At 33.7% G+C, this 21,896-nt stretch overlaps 2 protein-coding genes and 2 long non-coding RNA genes across 12 annotated transcripts in view; 2 read left to right on the top strand and 2 right to left on the bottom strand.

Moving 5' to 3' along the window:
* The window catches only part of LOC125648977 (phospholipid-transporting ATPase ID-like), a 78,785-nt gene that overhangs the window by 30,818 nt on the left and 26,071 nt on the right, over positions 1–21,896 (bottom strand). For all 9 annotated transcript variants that reach the window (XM_048876073.2, XM_048876068.2, XM_056166694.1 and 6 more), the window contains exons 5-9: positions 19,517–19,630; positions 15,774–15,872; positions 7,291–7,425; positions 4,803–4,873; positions 3,903–3,985 (exon numbers count right to left, since the gene is read on the bottom strand). In XM_048876073.2, the coding sequence (XP_048732030.2) occupies positions 3,903–3,985; positions 4,803–4,873; positions 7,291–7,425; positions 15,774–15,872; positions 19,517–19,630 (502 nt within the window). The remainder of the gene's footprint in view (positions 1–3,902; positions 3,986–4,802; positions 4,874–7,290; positions 7,426–15,773; positions 15,873–19,516; positions 19,631–21,896) is intronic.
* On the top strand, positions 253–5,124 carry LOC125648978 (uncharacterized). The gene is made up of 2 exons (XM_048876074.2): positions 253–427; positions 1,783–5,124. Exon 2 carries the CDS (start codon positions 1,804–1,806, stop codon positions 3,472–3,474), a length of 1,671 nt encoding a protein of 556 aa, XP_048732031.2. The 5' UTR covers positions 253–427; positions 1,783–1,803; the 3' UTR covers positions 3,475–5,124.
* On the bottom strand, positions 9,121–10,881 carry LOC130055139 (uncharacterized). Its single transcript, XR_008803398.1, has 2 exons — positions 10,341–10,881; positions 9,121–9,933 (listed from the first exon to the last, which is right to left on the bottom strand). It is a non-coding gene; the product is annotated as an uncharacterized LOC130055139 (long non-coding RNA).
* On the top strand, positions 11,068–13,045 carry LOC130055140 (uncharacterized). Its single transcript, XR_008803399.1, has 2 exons — positions 11,068–11,795; positions 12,013–13,045. It is a non-coding gene; the product is annotated as an uncharacterized LOC130055140 (long non-coding RNA).

Genomic DNA, 21,896 nt, shown 5'->3' on the forward strand with positions numbered 1-21,896 from the left:
TCTTCACCTGATGAAAAACAAAACACAAATACATGTGTATATCTTTACCTGATGAAAAACAAAACACAGATACATGTGTATATCTTCACCTGATGAAAAACAAAACACAGATACATGTGTATATCTTCACCTGATGAAAAACAAAACACAAATACATGTGTATATCTTCACCTGATGAAAAACAAAACACAAATACATGTGTATATCTTCACCTGATGAAAATTTTCCAATCATACACTATGATGGCCATGCTCCACTTCATTCGTTAGGAAATAAATCCTCTTTAGTCAAGTACACGTAACAGGAAATCTCCATGGGATTTTAAATTGCATTATATTCAATTAATACTGGCACATTAACAGGCATCAGCTGAGGAATCACATATCTAAATACTGCCACACTAACTAACAATGTTTCTTGTTGAAAGGTAAGTCTTGCATTTCAAGTCCATATGTTTTAATTTGTAGTAAAATTCTCATGTCCAATATAAGTTTTCCTTTACAATAGTGTGTGTGTGTATGTATATATATATATATATATATATATATATATATATATATATATATATATAAAAACTGAATTTAAGAATTTAAATTAAATACATTCATTTATGAAATAAATTTCATTTTGAAAATACTTAAGGGTATGAACTGCGATGCTTTACATTAGCATACTCCATGACTAGTGCTTCATAAAAAGTATACCAGCCTGAAGCGTCATAAATCAAACACTCATGTATTTTCAACAACAAAAAAATTATATCTTACATTTATATTCTTCTTAAATTTCTGTTGCAATTTAAAAAAAGGTACTATATTTATCAAGATTCCTACGCAGATTGCTCAGAACTGCATCGCATTCATGAGGAAATGACTATCAACACAATTTGTAAAGACATCAAAGGCAAATACATTGGAAATATATGTGAATAACTCTAGGATTTTCACTGTTTCTTGATTTTCACTTTTAGTTGCTTCAGCACAACACTTGATCTTGTCATCAATATTAATTATACACTTCAATATTAATTATACACATCAATATTAATTATACACAAAATTCAGAATAACTTTTTGTTGGTACATTTGATATTGGAAATATATTGTCCATAAGGATAGGAGAATCACCAAACGAGCTATAGTTATGCCTTTGCACCTTTAAAGGAAACTGGAAACAAAAGAAAACAAGGGTAATCTAATTTTGTCAAAGTTCAACTGTTTCTGTCAAGATAAGCACGTGCAATAAGTTACATGAAGGTAATCTTCATAGAGTTCTTTTGAACTAACATGGTATAGCAAACATTTCGACTTTCCAACTCGAAGGATGAAATGAAACAACAGCCATTTCTGGTCTTGAAATTTAAACAATCTTTGATTCCTCTGTCATTCAGTAACTACCATGCTGAAACAGTCAGAAACCAAAACAAAGACAGTTTTCTCAAATCGAAATCCTCGATTCGTGTGTTCACCAAAACTACACTACGATATCAAAGATAAAACATTGATTAAGGTCGACGCAATAAGGCCTATACTTTCCTGATGCCAAACAGCTATCGAAAAAAGAAAAGGCAATTTTTGCTACCAGGTAGTTAGGATAATGGTTAAAAATGCATGTCTTTGTGACATCATACAGAGGAAAATGCATGATGCAGTACTCAAATCATATTTAGTTTTACATATTTCCCTGATCTAACCACAAATTATGTACGTGTATCTGTTAATATAAGTTTTCAGAATCAGTATCAGAATAGATTGTCAATGAATCTAATTCTTTCCTCTGCAGGTCCAACATTTCAAAGTTACAATGAATCCTCCATATGCTGCACAAGATGCAGCTCGCTGTCAAATTTGCGAGACCGCTGTTGTCCACATGCACTGCCACTCTTGTGAAGTCAACCTGTGCATGGCATGTATTGGAAATCATGTGACTTTAAACCCCAGAACAGAACATCAGGTACTAGGCCTGGATTTACATAAATCTTCCCTGACATTCACAAAATGCTGCACCCATCCTAACCAGTGTTGTCAATTTTACTGCAAAGAATGTGACATTCCAGTCTGCTCAAAATGCATTTCTTCTGAAAAGCATAGCCGACACTTATTCTTGCAAATGTGTCAAGTTTTTGAATCTCGAAAGAGCACTATAGAAAAAGACACAAAAGCTCTAGAAGATGTTGTTTGTCCGAAATATGAAAATATTGCTCAAGACATCGAGAACGAATTGAAAAATCTGGAGAGTGAATTCAAAAGAATTACCACAATGGTATTTGAGCATGGAAAAGAATGGCACCGAAGAATTGATCTCCTTGTAAGCAGACTAAAAACAGAAATTAATGCAATCCGGGAAAATCAAATCTATGCCTTGAGAAAACAACTGTCTCACGTGAAAAACAAAATAATTGCTATCAATGATGCAATAGATGAAAATAATGGAGCACTAAGTTCTAAGGAAGTTATCAGGACATTAGATTGCAAAATCAAATTCACAAATTTCAACCAGCTTCCTCCTGCTTTGTATATACAAAGTCCCATCTTTTCAACTAGATCAATCACAGATGAGGAAGTCAGCCAACTTTTTGGTTCTTTGAAGACTCTTCCCATTACAGTACAAAAGGAAAGTGAAACTTTAAATGACCCAACAAAATTGTCACCAACTCAGTTTCTTGAGGAACCAGAGCTTGTTTCCAGTTTCTATACCAGTTTTCAGAAACTTTGTAATGTTGAATACAAAAATGCAGAGAATATTTGGACCAGTGGAAAAGACGGTACAATCAAAAAGTTTAACCTTCAGGGATCCTGCCTGAAAACTATCATAACTAGTTGTGGAACATGGCCGGCTGACATTGCATGGAATCACACCGGAGAACTCCTGTATTCTGATTCCGTTGCCAGATCTCTGAAAATCGTGAAAAGGGGACCAGTGAAAAATTGGATTAAATTCAAGTTCTGGAAGCCTGGCAACATATGTGTCTGTTTCTCTGGCGATCTTCTGGTGACTCTGTGCAATGACGAGGAGACACAGGTGAAAGTTGTACGTTACTCTGGGCCCACTGAGAAACAGACAATTCAGTTTGACGAAGAGGGTAAACCCCTGTACTCAGGAAATTCAAAAATAAAATACATAAGCGAAAACAGGAACCTCGATGTCTGTGTGGCTGACAGTCACGCTGGAGTAATAGTGGTGGTCAACCAAGCTGGGAGATTCCGATTTAGATACACTGGTCATCCCAACAGCAGCAAGGCAAAACCGTTCAAACCTTACGGAATAACGACTGACAGTTGGAGTCAGATTTTAACCTCAGACAGTGATAATCATTGCATTCATATCTTGGACCAGACTGGACAGTTCCTCCATTACATTAAGAACTGCCATTTGCAGAATCCACACGGATTATGTGTGGATGACAGATTCAATCTTATCGTGGCCGAATACTACAGCGGAATGATCAAAATCATCAAGTACATCCATAAATAATGGCTTCCACCGATAAACACTCAGATCATGGCCTAGTGCACTTTATGAAGTATGCAGGCGTTAGGCGTCGCCGTTTATATCCTCATGTATATTTCAAAACAGACATTTATTTCTTAAATGGATTCCACTGCTGCATATGGACTCAATCAGAGCATGACTGAGTGGAACAGTTGAATGATCAAAATAATCATGTTCATCAATGATTAATGAGTTCCACTAACAGATACTAATTCAGGTCGAGTTGTGATAGGATTTCACTTTGATTGATATGCAAAGTTTTGTAACTTGTCTAATCATCTTATCAAAAGTTTTATTTTACATATCAGATGCATACCAATTCTCCAATGGTATCCTGAAACACAAATAAGTTGCAAATGGAGTGTTCGGAATTTACAAGCACTTACTACATCGAATCATCTTGTCCTTACCATCAAATTTGGAAAGCTGTGTTATGTCATCTCCTAATTCTGCTGTATCAGGAAGGGCCTGTTTTACTTTTAAATTGGTTTCCCTGTAAAACAATCAATTGAACATGAGTTTACTTCCACTGCAATATCCAGTGAAAAAAATTCAAACTTCTGCAATCAAATGACAGAGTCAAAATTAAAATTAGAAATACATAGATGTATAATATATATAAAAAAAATTTTTTAAAAAGACTATCGTGCAAGATGTTTTTTAAAATAGCACACCAAAATATCCTAAATACGGGATACAGTTGAAAACACACTTTGAAATTTGGTGTTCATTAGTGCCTTAAAGTGCACAGTAAAATATAGCTATAGTGAACCCATTTATAATGAACAACCACTTATAACAAATTTTCATTCCAAACAAACATAAAAAATAATAAAGAACCCATTGGATATGAATTTTCATTCTCAACAAACATAAAAATAATGAAAACCTATTGGATACAATGAATGAAAACTATCAAGGAGCAAACAGGATGTCCCAGACACTTTAATATAATTGTGTTTTACCGTATATAGTTTGTACATAGGATCAAATAAGCAATGGGGCTAATTTGGCCCCCTAAGATAATTTCAATGTTGATTTGTACCAAGCTTGGTTGAAATTGGCTAAGTGGTTTTGAACACGAAGATGAAAATGTGAAAAGTTTATGACAACGACAGACAACGGAAAGTTTTCATCAGAAAAGCTCACTTCAGCCTTCAGTTCAGGTGAGCTAAAAAAATCAATATCAATGCCCAAAAAGATAATGAATCAATATTGGTGCATAACTACAAAATTTAGAGAGTTGAACTCAGGTCATTTAATTTACTGGTACGTTACAAAAAATGCACAGTTCCATCAATGATACCTACCCATCTAGTTCTGCTGTTTCTATGTAGCACAAACTGTGAGGTTCACTTGTGGACAGGAGCAAGAGATCAGCCTAAATACAGAAAACAATAGACAAGATCAGCCTAAATACAGAAAACAACAGACAACACATTCATTAGCCGGTCTACAATGAAATATATAATCCTTGCATGATACCAAGTGGAAATATACAATTATTGCATGATACCAAGTGGAAATATATAATTATTGCATGATACCAAGTGGTAAATGAAGCTTTATGAACACCTCCAGGGATACCGTTTTACCATTTGTGAATAAAAATTCAAATGTCCAGAACATTCATTCAGAGAATTATTAATTATTTATCAAGTCAGATCTGAATTCTGAGTTTCCATTTGCAACAGAATTACGGACTTCAATGTACTACTAGATGTAGTTTGAGTATCTCGACGTCTGGTTGTGATGTCACAATGCCTATGCACTCTCTCTCTCTCTCTCTGGCATCATTGTGGTGAACAATAAAGAATCAGAAGGGAAATGCTGTAGATGTGATTCCAGGAATCCTCTTTAGTCACATGACTTAGTAAACCAATCAGATACATTCTTTCATAAAATCTTGCATATACGATATAATAATCTTTAACAGTGCTTTTTAAGAGTTTTAAAATTTGAATGGAGTCTATGTTATTGATGTTGAATGCTATATGTCCTTCGGTGTAAACAATCTGTGGTTTTGACTGGTTGGTGTTAAATAGAATGGGAAGAGCCCATCCCTCTCTGTGACTCTTGCCCACCTTTCATTATGTGTTACACAGCATGAAAAAGTGAAGATAACAGAACAGTGATCCATCTCATAAATCCCATAAAGAATAAAAAACTGAAAGTAGGGCAAACAGACTCCTGCACATACCAGATGTGAGATCAGGTGCCTATGAATAATAAGTATACCCAGTTAACTGGTCACACTTGCCATGAGCCCTATATTTTGATCAGGTGAATGAGCAGTGGGCAGTGGTTTCACAGGAAGTATGTGTGTGTGGGGTGGGGGTGGGGGGAGATTAGTTTGATATAGAACTGACTCTCCACATCCAACTCACTTTGTAAAATGGCTAAGCACCAGTCTTGCTAGGTTTCAATGATTATGGCTAGCGTAAGATTTAATTCAAACTAGAGAAGATCTCTTTGTCAATATGAACATATCAAAATGAATGATACTCAATACAAATAATGAAGGAACAGAGAAGTATAAATAGTTATTTTAAAAACAGCTGGTGAATCACATGCATTAGGGAAAAAACACTGTTTTAAAAAAAATCTAATGTATTCAAAAAATCTATTGGTCATATGAATAAATAGATATTTCATAGACTTGAAAGCCAACTTTTTTTTTAAAAGAAGATCTCACACCAAAGAACAATTCCTATGTCTAATGCATTCAAATGTATTCAAATGTAATCTAATGTATTCAAAAAATCTATTGGTCAAATGAATAAAGATATTTCATAGACTTGAAAGCCAACTCTTTTTTAAAAGAAGATCTCACACCAAAGAACAATTCCTATCCTTGGGTAACAGAAAATTGATTGTCTGAATCCATTTAGATCCTAATGGTACACCTACTACCGGGATAAATCCATAAGATTTCTAAACATGGAACACAGTTGGTGTTTGAGATCTTTGTTTCTGATATAAAATATCAATATGGTTGTATATAGATTATTATTAAAGGCTGTATTTGTGTAGATGATTTACATGAATGGTTACCAGTGCAGTGGGCCAATCTGGTCTAGCTTTTGCTAAAAATCAGGAAGACTTCCTAATTTTGGTAAAAATTTAAAGTTCAAGTGTTCTGTACCACTTGAATTGTTCTGCGCCACTTGAATATCTCATTGAATAAACCATTGTAAATGGTCTGTATAATTGAGCATGTGATCTCACTCAAATTTCCAATACTGTATGGTTAATCTATTTCCTAATTTTGATTGTTTTAAAGGATGTACATGTGTATATCATCTATTTGCAAATCACAGATATTTAAAATATGTGGTCAAAAAGATCCTTGATTGGTTAAAACTTAAGTTTGTAGACAACATGACTTAAGTTATATTAGTATATACAAAATTGAAAGTGAACAACTCATTTGAACAGGATAACATATACAATTCATATGAAATACCACGCCATCATGAACATCTCACAAACACCCCATCATGAACATCTCACAAACACCCCATCATGAACATCTCACAAACACCCCATCATGAACATCTCACAAACACCCCATCATGAACATCTCACAAACACCCATCATGAACATCTCACAAACACCCATCATGAACATCTCACAAACACCCCATCATGAACATCTCACAAACACCCCATCATGAACATCTCACAAACACCCCATCATGAACATCTCACAAACACCCATCATGAACATCTCACAAACACCCCATCATGAACATCTCATAAACACCCCATCATGAACATCTCAGTGCTTGAACTTACGGCCACAAACTGGTTGTTCTCCATTTTGATGATGTCACCAACAACAACTTTATGCCATCGCTCTTCCACCAATTTGCCTTCGCGGAGGACCCATGACTTTCTGTTGTTGACCAATGCATCATTTCTGTGTCTTTGCTATAGTTTTAGAAAAAAATTGAAAATACTCAAAATTATGTCACCTTCTTTGTAATCAGATGTATGTTTTTTCATCTCACCTAAAAGAAAATCAATGTTGAAAAGGTTGCTAAGCAACAGAAAAAGCGAACTGTAATGTTATATCATGGCTTATCATTCAGAAACTTGTAACACATCCCATACCGAAATGAGTTATAACTAAGTTATAACTAAAGTATAACTTAATTATACCTAGGCCTTGAGGTACAAAAAAGTTATAACTAAAAAGTAACTTTTCTGGACTTAACCATTTTCATGTATAACTAAAGTGTAACTTTTTGAACTTTGTCATTTTCATGTATACCTAAAATGTAACTTTTCTGGACTGTGTCATTTTCATGTATAACTAAAGTGTAACTTTTTGAACTTTGTCATTTTCATGTATAACTAAAATGTAACTTTTCTGGACTTAGCCATTTTCAAGCATATCCAATATTTATGTACCAGTTTTGGGACTTTGTCATTTGAGGGTGGGGGTTACCAATACTTTTTGACACTTTCATAGTAATTAACTGAATGTTAAAGACCTATCTCATGACCCTTTGGTCTGTGAAAATGTAGGTGGAGCCCAATCTAAACAGATGTTATTTACCTGGAGTGGCCAGGGTCTACCAAGGTGTTAATTGCTATATCCCATGACACTCTAAGAAATACAGACAAAACATGGTAGAAATCTACCTGTCCATGCTGTCTTGATATACACAGGACCTGTCTCAGGGACCTCTGCAGAGTTTCTGTGGTCATAGTGTAGGTTGTATTCCTACATGTAAGGGTAGATGACACACATTCTACACCCACCCCCTCTCTCTCAGTCATTGACTCAATGAATAATTTCTGTTATAAATATAGAGGTATAAAAAATTCATGACATAAATTATTTCAATAAGTTATAAGTTTTAGAAATTATTGTGCAAATTATTGTTTGATTTCTGATTGTGTAATTTATAATACATGTATATAAAGGGGGAAAAAATACTATTGAAATTCCAGTGTTCAGAGGTCTTTTTAAAAACAATTGAATTACAAGAAAATAGCAGTTGTGGACAGGTCAATGCTATCAAAACTCTGGTATACTGGGCTTCCTCAAGATCTAAAGAATGCCTGTAGATACTGGCTGTTATTGTTATCAAAACACCTCTCTGGGGTAGCTGGAGACCAGTGTCTGCAGATGTCCCTCCACCTGAGATCTATTGTTAAATGTTTGATTGACAGGCAGTTTACAATTTTGGGGCATTATCTTAAAATTGGGTCTTTAACTGGATTGACTTCTGTAAATTTTTAGTGATTATTCACTTTCAAACACTTCAGTGAACTGTGTCATTTCTTATTTTGCCACAAAAAAGCTAGTCAGAGGGAAATTTCAATGTTGAATTTTTAAATCTTTTTCTTTTGGGGGGATGATTAAGGAATTGATCAGAAATTGCATGGAAAAATTACAAAATCCAGGATCCTTACTTATAGAATAATAAATGCATTGTACGATCAATAAAACATTCTATATATTATATTTTTAATGAACTTTATACGCTGATACAACCCGTGAGAATTCAAAACACCATGTATGATGATTGTTGATCAATTACCACTAGGTGCTATTTATGGAGAATGGCAGGTCAAATTGTTTAATTGAAACGAATAATGAACTGAACACATGTATGAGATATGTCACAGTATTTATTAAAAATAAGTCCATATGGACTTCTGTTCCATGTTAAAAGAGACACTATTCATCAATTTAGGTATGCATAGTCTATCAAAATCAAATTAAGGCATATATATAAAAACGTCTTTTCCAAAAAAGTATCAAAAAATATTTCTATATTCAAATCTCATTGGTAAATGTGACACAAAACAAGGTATGACTGTTAAATGATGTCTCTGTTCTGGACATTGAACATGTTCATGTTATATTCCTGTTCAATCCTGTTAGGAACTGTGAAAACAAAACAAAGTTTTTCATTTGTAGTCATGTCCTGTTACTTTAACAAAAGTTTCTAATCTCCCAATGAACGTTTCCTTGAATCGAATTATTTTGTTGTCTCAACCTGTTCGTCCACAAGTAGTCTTTTGAAGAAAACCACACGGACCTACTCTCCAGCTAAGGTCAAAAGGACTGCTTGTTCCTCAGATTTCAAAGGTCTTTTACATAGGCTCCAATAACAGCAACCCTGTCTGTTCCCTTTCACTGCTGTCAAACTTCAGAGCTTGGGACAACGTCAGTAGCTGCTGATGAACACAAACCGCAAATGCTATTTGGGTTTCAATATGTTGGATGCCATGGAAAAGGCATCTCAATTATCCATTACAATCCTCAAAATAGAAACAAGATGAGCACCAAAGTGGTCCAAGATCCTCAACTTTTTCTGTCAGGTGTAGGATCATATATCAAACTCTTTGTCTCATTCTGAATCTCCGTCAACATATATGATATGGCAAGAAAGCAGGTTCTTCAGCAACATCTTGAAGCAACTAAAAACAAAACAAATATTGTAAAAGTACATAAATAGCACAAATGTTTCCATATAATGTTCGGTGCAACATGTCATTTGATAGGCTATTATATATATCGATCATATAACCTATGATATCTATAAATCACAACGTGACTGATGACGTAAAAAAGAAATAAGTAAATAAATCTGTTTGACATTGCATTTAAACATTTTACAATTTGAAGTCATTTCTGAGGGGAAATAAAAATTCACAAATAAAATGTAATAAATAAAATAATGCCTACATGCCGGGCTTGTAACTTACGATTATGAATATTGGATCATTTACAAGCATCAGAATATAATGCATAAAACGAAATCTAGGAACTTGTTACCTTTCAACTACATCAACAGTTACGGTACACAATCGTAACGAAAACTAACCTGGTTAAATGATTTCTCATGAAAGGCATCGATAATCATAATGGCGACAGGGCCAGCAGTTTCACACGCCACACTTCGATTGTCGAAATTTTCTGATGAAATGTTGTCTTTTCCTTGTTGCATTCGCCAAAGGGATACTTTGAGTGTTGGATTAGACTTATCGGCATGGAAAACCTGGTAGCTACCACGTTTGTGAGGGTACATAGCTTCGGAGCAGTGACGAGTGTTTCGCTTTTAATTTTATTTCAATCTTTGTTTTTAAAATGGCGCCTTCTTCGTTTACATCCGGAATAACCGGAAGTGTGCGAATCGGGTATTTACGTAAAAATAAAAATACGTTTGATTGTTCCTGATCAATTTCAGCAAAACTGATGAATAACTAAAAAAAATCTCACGTATATACTTTACGATTTTTAATCATTTGAAGTCATAAAGGTTTTGAATTCCTTGATTCCGGTATTTCCTCTAATCGCTGATTGGTCAAATCGGCTCCGCTCTCCATTTTCAAACAAGATAGCGTCGGTTCAAGAAGGTGAAAGTTGAAAGGTTCTATTATTACTTTGTTCAACGAACCATGTATGCCCTTATGGAGTGGATAGAGGAAGAAAAGGTCAGCATCACAACCATATCACGCATCAAAGATCCAAGAAAGGAGTTTTGCCAGTATAAAGTTGGGGATTTGGTGAAAGCCAGCTGCCATGGCTTTTCTGGCGTGCATCCCGCCAAGATCTTAGGTAGGCCTTTTCAAGCAAGTTTCTGTTTACAATATTTACACAAATTTTGTCAGAATGTATTAAGTTTATTTTAACTTGAGGATAATTAAAACTGCAGTTGGACTATACAGTCCTACATATTAGCCCTTCTTGATTCCCTCCATTTTGTTGACAAAATACATATTCTTATGTGGACAAACATTTTTAAATAATAAAAGTACGATTATGAAAATTTACATGATTTAGAAATAAGAAAATGTGTTTATAATAGTATAGAATTTCCCTTCCCTAAAACTGAAAAAAATATTTATTTCTTTAAGAAAATATTTGCTTGCCCTCTAGGCCTCTCCCGACTAGGGATAAAAAGGGTCGAGTAGGAAAGTAGGGAGAAAATTCTTTTTTATTCACATGAAGTTAAAAAAGCTATAAATTAGATAAGAAAATTTCGGAATGAGTAATAAAAAAAATGTTAACTGGAGGTTAAAAAAGTTTTTGAGTCTTTTTTTTTAAAATTTTTAATAATAATAATAAAGCTTTGAAATAAATGGATTGTGATTTTCTTTTATCTTGGCTTCTTTTTCTTATTCTAGATGATGGAGCTGATGCCTGGTAGTGGGATCTACATTTATCCCAAAGATATACAAGCTTTATATAAGCCAAAAAAAAACCCAACAAGTGGAACTTTTCAGGAAGGGGAACCTAACTGGTGCAAATGAAAAGACCATTTTAAACACTATTCCTGGTAAGAGATTATAATCTAATTAATAAATTCTTTATATAACACTAATAACAAATTGATTAACTTCGAATAAGAATAATCAGTCGCCCACATTTCTTTCAATTTGTGAAGATGTATTTAAAAGGTGAAAACAAAAAAACTTGTAATTTCTGACATCCATCTTTTAAATTGGAGAATCAATGACAGTTAGTTACTAGAGTATTTTCTTTTTTATTTAAAGACGATGCCGGGATTCAGAGGCCATTGTCAAGTTTTCGATGAGGACCAAGATTAGTTCCCAAGTCAGCCTCCAGAACATGAAACAGACCTAGCTTTTATACATTCAGTAATGTGAGATATATATATATATATATATATATATATGGGATTCCCTTCATAAGGGATTGTCCAATTTTTAATGTGATAATATGTACAAAGAGTTAGTGATGAATATTTTATTTATATTTTTGTGCCAAACTTTATAAATGATTGATTGTTTGATGTTTTCCGCCACGCTCAACAATTTTTCAGTTATCTGGTGGCACCCAGTTTTTATTGGTGGAAGAGAGAACCCAGATACAATGTACCTTGGAAGAGACCACCGACCTTCCGAAAGTAAACTGGGAAACTTTCTCACTTACCGGCGCGAGCGGGATTCGAACCCGCGCCGACAGAGGTGAGAGGCCATGTGATTTGGAGCGCGATGCTCTAACCACTTGGCCACCTTTATAAATGAAATTAATATACCAATAATAGTCGCTGTTTATAATCGGTAATGTCTTATTATCCCCATCTTTTTTGTAACTTTTCCATAACTTTTGTCGGGTATAACTTTTTTGTAACTTTTCCATAACTTTTGTCGGGTATAACTTTTATGTAACTTTCTCCATAACTTTTGTTGGGTATAACTTTTTTGTAACTTTTCCATAACTTTTGTCGGGTATAACTTTTTTGTAACTTTTCCATAACTTTTGTCGGGTATAACTTTTTTGTAACTTTTCCATAACTTTTGTCGGGTATAACTTTTATGTAACTTTCTCCATAACTTTTGTTGGGTATAACTTTTTTGTAACTTTTCCATAACTTTTGTCAGGTATAACTTTTTTGTAACTTTTCCACAATTTTTGTTGGGTATAACTTTTTTGTAACTTTTCCATAACTTAAGTATAACTTTTTGATAACTTTTGTGAAGTATAACTTTTTTGAAGTATAACTTTTTGATAACTTTTATGCACTTGTTGTATTCATGTTGAAATAAAAGATGATAACTTATACATGAGTATAACTTTTTTGTACCCGAGTTATAAGTAAAGTATAACTTTATTTGAAGAAGTGGTTCCAAACTCCGATAACTTAGTTATAACTTTTTTGTAACTTTTCTTAGTTACAAAGTTATAACTTAGTTATAGTTTTTTTCGGTATGGGATTTGACTGTATGTTCTGTGTGCCGTAATTGTGGATAAATGTACTTTTTCCCTCATTCCTACTTTGTTTCAATAATGTTGCTAAGCAACATGATATATATTTTCCAATTTTAGAGAGCTGAAGATTTCCAATCCCTGACAAAAATTATGTAAGCCAACGTCAGAATTTTTACATCACATGCTTATTGTTGTGTGGTAACTCCACACAAATCACTTTCAATTGTATCTGCATAATATAATGTTCTTTTAAAGACATAAAACTACCTAGTGCATCAACATACTTAAAAATGTAACCTTTAATTTCCATGAACAATCTAATTTGATCAATTTCGATTTTGGTTTTTATCTTTTTCTGGCAGATTTATGTTGTATGCTTTCTCTAAATCTTGTTTCAGTTATGATTTTTGTTTATTACTAAGATGAATTGGTAACAAATTTCAGAAATATTCTTTGTTCAAATCCTAGGTTCTGCTCTATAGTGTTATGCATGATCCTGAAAAATCAAAAAAAAATTTACAGATAAAAGTTAATTTTCATGTATATTATTCTCAAATATATCCGCATTCTATGGAAATTTTCCATCTCTATGACAACAAATTTCTCTTTAGAAATTAATGAATTTCACACACAAACTGAATTAATTAACATTTTGAACAACATTCTCCCTAACAAATCAAGCTTATAATTCAGTGAAATAATTATGTGTCCATGCAAACATACACATTGTATGCAAGAACATTGTCGAATCATGTGTTCTATTGAATGTATGTGGATTGTGCAAGTACAAATACTGTAAGATGCTTGAGTGATCACAATAGCTGCCAAATTTCAACAATTTGAAACCTAGTGATTAGTTCTTGGATTTGTAAAGGATCGCATACGGAAATCTCATTTTTTTTATTTTGTGTGTGCATGTGTAGTGTGTGTGTGTGACATCACACACAAATACACGGACAATCACACATTTGAGAGGGAGGGGGTAGGGGATCCAAGTTGGCAACTATGGATCATAATGAATTGTTTTTGCAATATATCATAAGCATTTCATTATAGAATGTTTTACTATCATGCAAATCTTTTCAATCATAAATTTGAAAATAGTGGCATATTTAGATAGGATGAGCAAGTTATATATAGATTGAGCTGTACAAGCTGAGAAAGCTACACAGAATATAGATTCTATTGAGCTGTACACGCTGAGAAAGCAACACAGAATATAGATTCTATTGAGCTGTACAAGCTCAGAATGATACACAGAATATAGATTCTATTGAGCTGAACAAGCTGAAAAAAACCTGTATGTTAGTACTGAAATTTCATCTACATATCAAAACGCTACATATAGCTTTCAAAGCAGATCCACAAAAGTTTTAAAAATGGGTGAAAACTTAGATGATATCCTCCCTTCCTCCCATTCCCCACAGGTCACATTCTAAAGTTATGTAATTTCTGACTGAAAACAAGACTTGGAATTTAATAAATTTCACTTATTTTATTTTATTTGCAGCCCATGTTCCCAATATCATTTCTAGTATATGCACATAAGATTTCAATGGGGGGAAATTAAATCTGTCAAAAAAATTACTATTCAAGTAAAAGGGGAAAAATTAAATCTGTCAAAAAAATTACTATTCAAGTAAAAGTTAATTGGTTTTTCCCTAAACTCAAAAAAAAATATCTTTTTGAGTAATGACCCAAACCAATTTCACTTATCAATAAATGAAATAATGAAAGTTCCTGTAGAAGAAAATTAGAACCTCTTCACTTTAAAATGTAAAATGTGAAGAAACATTTCATGTCTTAAAATTCTTATAGAATCACATAACAGGAAAACCCACACAACTTATGAAGAATACTGAACACTCACAAAGTCATCGGCGGCATCTTTGGCAGCAGACAGGCCTAATACTACCACCAGGGGGATAGCTGTGGTGAGTGGAGTCAGGGGTGAAATTGCTGGTATTAGCTGAAGGGAGGAAGTTTAATAAGCTTTAATTAGTACCAGTGAAAGCAGTATCATTATTTTCCCCATTCTGAGAATTTTTGTGTGTGGAAACCTGGGTTACCTGCATCTACAAGGTTTCACTGCAAGATGTCTAGGCTTCAAGCTGGATTTTGAAAATGTGAGAGGATGGGTGATTTTTTTTTTTATAAATATTGGGTGAAAATAGCAGGAATTGAATACAAAAAAAAAACTACACTAAGTGCTCATGCAAACAGAAAACATATATTAAAAGTATTTTATTGTCCCAAATTGTACTATCACAGTGAATGTGAATTAATATCACCAAACATGTAGAATGCAATTCATGAGATAGAGACTGAGAAACTCTTTCCATGTCTGTTGGTGGTAATACTTGCTGGAGCCAGTTGAGTCTGTTCATTGTGTATCATATCATATATTGCCTGAACATTTTATTTTACTTTCAATGATCACAATATCACCTCGCTAATGATATTCTACTTGTACAATTTGTTTCAATAAAATATGAACGAGTAAATACAGTCGACGTGCACCAAGCCAAGAAGCTACACAATGCTAAGGTGAAAAGTCACTCAGTGTGGTCTCCAAACTCACAACATCATCAATAAGGTCTTTGATGGCAGATATCCCTAACACAGAGACCAGGGGCACTGCTGTAGTATACCACGGCAGAGAACTTATAGCCGGGATCACCTGTAAAGAAATTTGTCATTTTAGTGCTGATCTCCGCATGCACCGAAAAAATAAATAAAAAATAATAAAACAATGGAGGAAACAAAAAATAAAAAACATCCAAAACTGAGGGGCTTCAATCATTCTGAAGGGAGGCGTTAAAGCCTGTCTTGATGACAGAGGCACACCTGGTGTCTCGTCATTAACAACAACACAACAACATTCTGGGACTAAATTACCATGCTTGGGATTCGAACTAAACTGATTATTAATTTGACAGACTGAGGATTTATTCAATACTGATCTTGAGAGGAAATTTTTCGACAATTTTTCCTAAATATATGATCCTCCTGTAAAGTATGGAGTACTCTGAACTCCTACTGATTCAGCAATACCTTGACCCAGAGGCCAGTATCTTATATAGAGGCCAGTATCTTATATAGAGTATCTTATATAGAGGCCAGTATCTTATATAGAGGCATATGAATCGATCATTCCATTTAGAGACTTTTACACTATTTGCTGTCTTTTTTCTGATTTAATGATTCAGCAGTCAAACAAATTTTTAAATGATTCCACTCCTTTGTTACTACAGTGTACTTCTTAATTATCTCCCTTTGTTACTGTTTCTTAATTATCTCCCTTTTTGAAAAGAGTATCTTTCTTTTGAACAAAATTGAATTTCCTCAATTAGGATGCTCTGTGTCAAACTGGCAGAAATATTGTTTGAAATCAATGGTTCTGTTGTTCTTGAGAGAGAGGTTAGCAGTGTTAAAACTTTACACACAGACAATGGAGCAGACGCACACATGAACAACAAACATATTTAGATTGTTCTACCTCACCTCTGTGGTGAGCTTATCATGAAAAGTTGTAAGACATAGTTAAAAGACGTGTTGAAGTAAGGAAATTTTGGTGACTTAAAATATGTCAAAAATAAAACAGTTGCACCACACTGGAAGAAAACTTTGCTTATCAATATTTGATTATACAATACAAATTATGTACTTGTCTGAAAAGGAAGAAATTTTATGTATATCAATTAAGCATTCTTTTTGCATAAAATTTATCAATGTGCAAACACTGGAAATTTAACTCTCAAACTGAATAAATGTTTGACTCTTATAATTCTAATTTGATCATAGCTGTATTAACAATTTCAAAAATTTGAAGTTTCCCCACTGAGTCTCCATACATTACGTTATTTCTTTTCAGGCACGTATGAATACATCACATTTTTGGATTAATCAAGTTATGAATTCTTGTTCAGTTTTAGTTTTGTCCAATCAAACCAATTGTAATTATATATAATCCAGAAATAAGTATAGAAAAATCAATATATGCACCCAGGGGTGCATGAGCCAAGTTGCATGGGATACATTGTAAAGTCAGGAATGATGTGGCATATCTATAATTGTGAAGAACTATTTGTTGGATATAATGTAATATATTCTTGTGAATACATTTTTAAAAGGAGTTTGGAGTTGAACTTTTCGAGTTACTGTCCAGAAACCATATTTGTCTGAAGTTTTCAATCTATTTTCGGTCACTTTGACCTTGACCTTTGACCTTTTTTCTCCAAAATCAATAGGGGCCTTGCTTTGCTGGTATCCAACAATATATCCAAGTTTCATTGATTCAAATTTAAAATTTTCGAGTTAATCTCCTGAAACCAAAGTTTTTTGGAATTTTAAATCTATTTTCGGTCACTGTGACCTTGACCTTTCACCTATTTTCTCCAAAATCGATAGGGGTCTTCCTTACCTGGTACATAACAATATCTTTAAGTATCATTTGATTTGGATTTAAACTTTCTGAGTTATCATCCGGAAACCAATTGTTGACACCCACCCGCCCGCATCACCAAACCAATAGCCGAGTTCAACTTCATTGCAACTCGGCTAAAAATCTACACAAGTAGTAGTATAAAAACGATATCACAAAGCTGATTGAGCATACTCAACTAGTTTCTGCAATGCTTCAGGACTCCTAGTATAACCCAATCGGCTTTATGATATTTTTACTTGACCTTGAAATGACCAAGACATTCTTAAGATGTGTGCTTTTGAAGTATACACATAAACTTTCATAGGTCTTGCAAATTTTACTGTGTTTATCACAATTTCGTTTTAACATCACAGATAAATTCTATATTCCTTACAGTATGATTTCAAATCTAAAAACTTTGTAAGTTTATTGCTCAACATAACATTTAATATATTTCTTGGCAGATTTTTTTCATTTTAGAAGGATGGAAATTGCAAAACAATTTTCTCCTTCATATTACTTTCTACTTTTCTCCTATGTGCAAAAGGTCAAATTCAATGCCATCTGGCTCATTAAAAATTAATAAGCACATAGACCCCTACTTTTTTTTTTGATTTTGTGCAATTCCTCATCAATGTAAATAATTAAAATATACTAATGAATTTTGTTTTTATGACTTTCACACTCAGGAGCAACATCTTTAAATCTACCTTTAATATCACAGCTAGGTATTATCAGGATAAGCAAACACCTTAAGGATGCCCATCCTTCATTCTCTTCTGTCTCCCAGTTATCGGTAACCCCAAGCTTTTTCACTTTTAATCACTGTCTTCAAGAAGTCCTATAAGTTTCCCAAAGGAACCAAATTACAATGGCTGTGTCATTTTACAAATGATTCTGTCATACTATCCTGCAGCAAGTCTACATCATTATGTTGCACAGGGACTCTCTTCCTCGTTAATAACTCTAAAATCTGGCCATTTATCTGATCAAATGAGAATATCGCTCCCCCAGAAAACTCAATTTGTTCATGCACATCATTAGTGTTTATTGAGATTCATGAGATTTTGCTGGCATGATGTAATACTTGAAACATTTAAAATCGGTGAAATCAATCTCCTGCATTGTATAACAGACATATTAAAGGATGCCTTATTAAACAATATAACCTTAAAGATCACGACAAAGATTTTAGCTGAACTAATTTCTTCTGTTTAAATCTTTCCCTCAAAGTAAGAATTACCTAGACTTTTGTTTGTTTGTTTGTTTCAGTTAGTATAACTAGGATTTTAAACTTATCCCAATACATGTCAACATAACCCATTAAATTACATGAAATCTTTTACTTCGAATCAGGAAGTATTTAGATAATTCACGAAATATTTAGATAATTCACGTAGGAGATGATACTCCCATATCATCACCTGCACAGTGACATTTTATCATTGAGACTATTACACTGGCTGTTTGGTAATCAAGGACCCAACCATTCTGGACAAGAAAATGTCTCAATCAATCGGACTCATGGCGTCAACTGTATGTGTAAATTCTTAAAATTGTGTAATGAAAGTGAAATCTCTGTTGATCTAGCACTAAAGCCATTCTGAAGAAGAAATGAAAAACATCTAAAACAATCAGAAGCAACACAGGCCATGTCGCTATTCCGACTTCTTTACAATGTACAACTCTTCTCATGGTGCACTATGAAAACAATGGTGTCAATTTGATGACAACAGGATGAATCAATTGAGAAATTGATGTGAAAATGTTGATATCTGGGAGACATGCAAGTAAAAAAATCTTATAATGATCAAATTAACTCTGATCGGAAATGAGTTAAAAATTAGAAAATAATCATTCATTTTCAAAGAAATTTGTAATAACAATTGGCACAATACCTGCAGAATAAGTAGACATAAGAAGTAGAAGTTGGCAATCCTTCGAAACTGCTCAAAAATATTCTTTGGCAAAAAGGAGATGATCGAATACTTTGATGTACAGATGTAATTGTTCTGCAAAAAAGAATGGAAGCATTTAATTGTTAAGATTCAATTCCAATGCAATACATACATAAAATATGTTAGTAAAAATCTTGAAAAGAAGGGTCAATGAATATTACTCGTAAGTCACTGTGTGAAAAGACCAAAAATCTACACTGAGTTAATGACACCAAAACTGTCATTGATAAAAAGGTAAAGAAAATGCTAATGGACACTTTAGGTCTTCATATTATCTTTGATAGTTGCTTCTAAGATGCATATAGTCTACGTCTTTGTCTACTAGGAAAAGCGAAACAGTTTTCGAAAGTCACCATCTCTTGTCAACATATCATACCATATGTAAAATTGAAGAAGCTATATTTCTCAAATAAAACATTTCATTCCCCTAAACTGTATGTACTTATATAAAAAAGACCACACTAAGACATTTAATATTAAAAAGATATGATTATAATCTGCCAATTATAAAGTCTCCTAAATGAAGTACTGGCTGTATAAAAGTGGGCTTTTTCTGAGTACTACTGTTTTACCCCTACAGACAAATCTGTGAGTGTGGCCATATGAAATAATTTCTTTCACAAAGACCTTGATTCAGAAAATTTTCAAAAAATTCCCAATTTTTTCTTTGACCTTGATCGCCAATATCTTCTCATCATTTCTGTAGGTCCCATATCTCTATCATACATGGTCTGAAGTTATATCAGTTCAAGATAAAAGGTCAAGGTCACTAGAGTCACTTATCCTTAATATTGATTTATAGGTCATGACATCCTTTTATCACATCTGAAGATTTCATGTCTTTATCAGTCTTGGTTCTAAAGTAATGGGAGTTTTTAATTATCAAGGTCAAATGTCACTGGAGATAATTTGTTTGTAGGTCACAACATCTTTTTATCATTTTTGAAGATTTCATGCCTCTAATTGGTCCTGGTTCTAAAGTAATTTAAGTTTTTATGATCATAGTGAAAGGTCGAGGTCACAGGAGTCATTTGACCCCGATACTTTGTATTCTCTTATTTTGCATCTATTCTGAAGCTCCCAATTGTCTCTATCAATCTGGGTTCTAAAATTATACATGTACCAGTTTTATGTTATAGGTCAGAGGTCAAGATCACTGGAATCACTTGACCTTGATACTAATTTGTAGGTCCCATCATCCTTTCACCACTTTTGAAGAACCCATATCTCTATCAGATCTGGTTCTGAAGTAATACTAGTTGTATATTCAAGGTCAGAGGTCAAGATCACAAGAGTAACTTGCCCTTCATAATAATTTGTAGGTCCTATCATGCTCTTATCATTTCTGAAGATTCCATGTCACTATTAGTCCTGGTTCTAAAATTATACTAATTTTTAAGTTCATGGTCAGAGGTCAAGGTCACAGGTTCCTTGACCTTGAGACTTGTTTGTAGGCCCTGTCATTCTCTTCTCATTTCTAAATAACCTGGACTCTATCATAATTGTCAAGTTATATCTGTTGAAATCTGAAATGTTTCTCCATAGAGTTCCATGTTATACCCCACCCCCATTTGATCCCCCTAAAATGTACCCCAACCCTTCAATCTGAAAAGAAAAACTTTTCTGCACAACTAGATACATTGGCCAATCAAATCCTTAAATATCTGATACTTTCAACAATGGGTTAAGGAGAACGGCTGCGGCCATTTTCAGGTGGGAGAAAGAAGAACAAGAAGCAGAAAGAATGAGAACCAAGTAAAAATACGTCTCTGAACTTCGTCTGGAGACTTGATAAGACGAACGGAAATTACAGCAAAATGATTTTTGTTTGTGTCACATTTGTAGTCAATAATATGCAATCTACATTTCCACCATGAAAACCATTGTATCCTGGGATTTTCATCCACGGTTTTTTCTCAATTTGTTTGAATAAGCCAAGCGATGTTCCGATTGCTTCCTTGTGAAACACAGATGTGCATTCTATTAAATTTCCTCATATTAAAACTTCAATTGAGTCTCCCCCTCACTTTGTCTCCAATTGCCAACTCAAATGCACTGCGAGTTAGATCTGCAGGAGTTCTCCATAGCATAGGCCTAATTTGGAAAAATTTGTTTCCCAGTTATAGCAACATGGAAATTATTGAATTTCAAGAGAAATCATAGAAATTTTGAAATTCTAGAGCCAAAAAATGGCTACTGTTACATTTAATACTTTCCATTTGATGAAAATTGGCTTGTTCAGTCTTAGAAAATTTATTGAAAATCTAGAAATTCTAATGCTTGACACCTTGAATCAGATACAAGAGCATCACCCAGGTGA

This window comes from Ostrea edulis, chromosome 5 (genome assembly GCF_947568905.1).
Source record: "Ostrea edulis chromosome 5, xbOstEdul1.1, whole genome shotgun sequence".
NCBI classification, from domain to species: Eukaryota; Metazoa; Mollusca; class Bivalvia; order Ostreida; family Ostreidae; genus Ostrea; species Ostrea edulis.

Bases quoted from the DNA above. Each gene is read 5' to 3' on its own strand.
- LOC125648978 (XM_048876074.2), top strand. From the start codon at position 1,804: ATGAATCCTCCATATGCTGCACAAGATGCAGCTCGCTGTCAAATTTGC.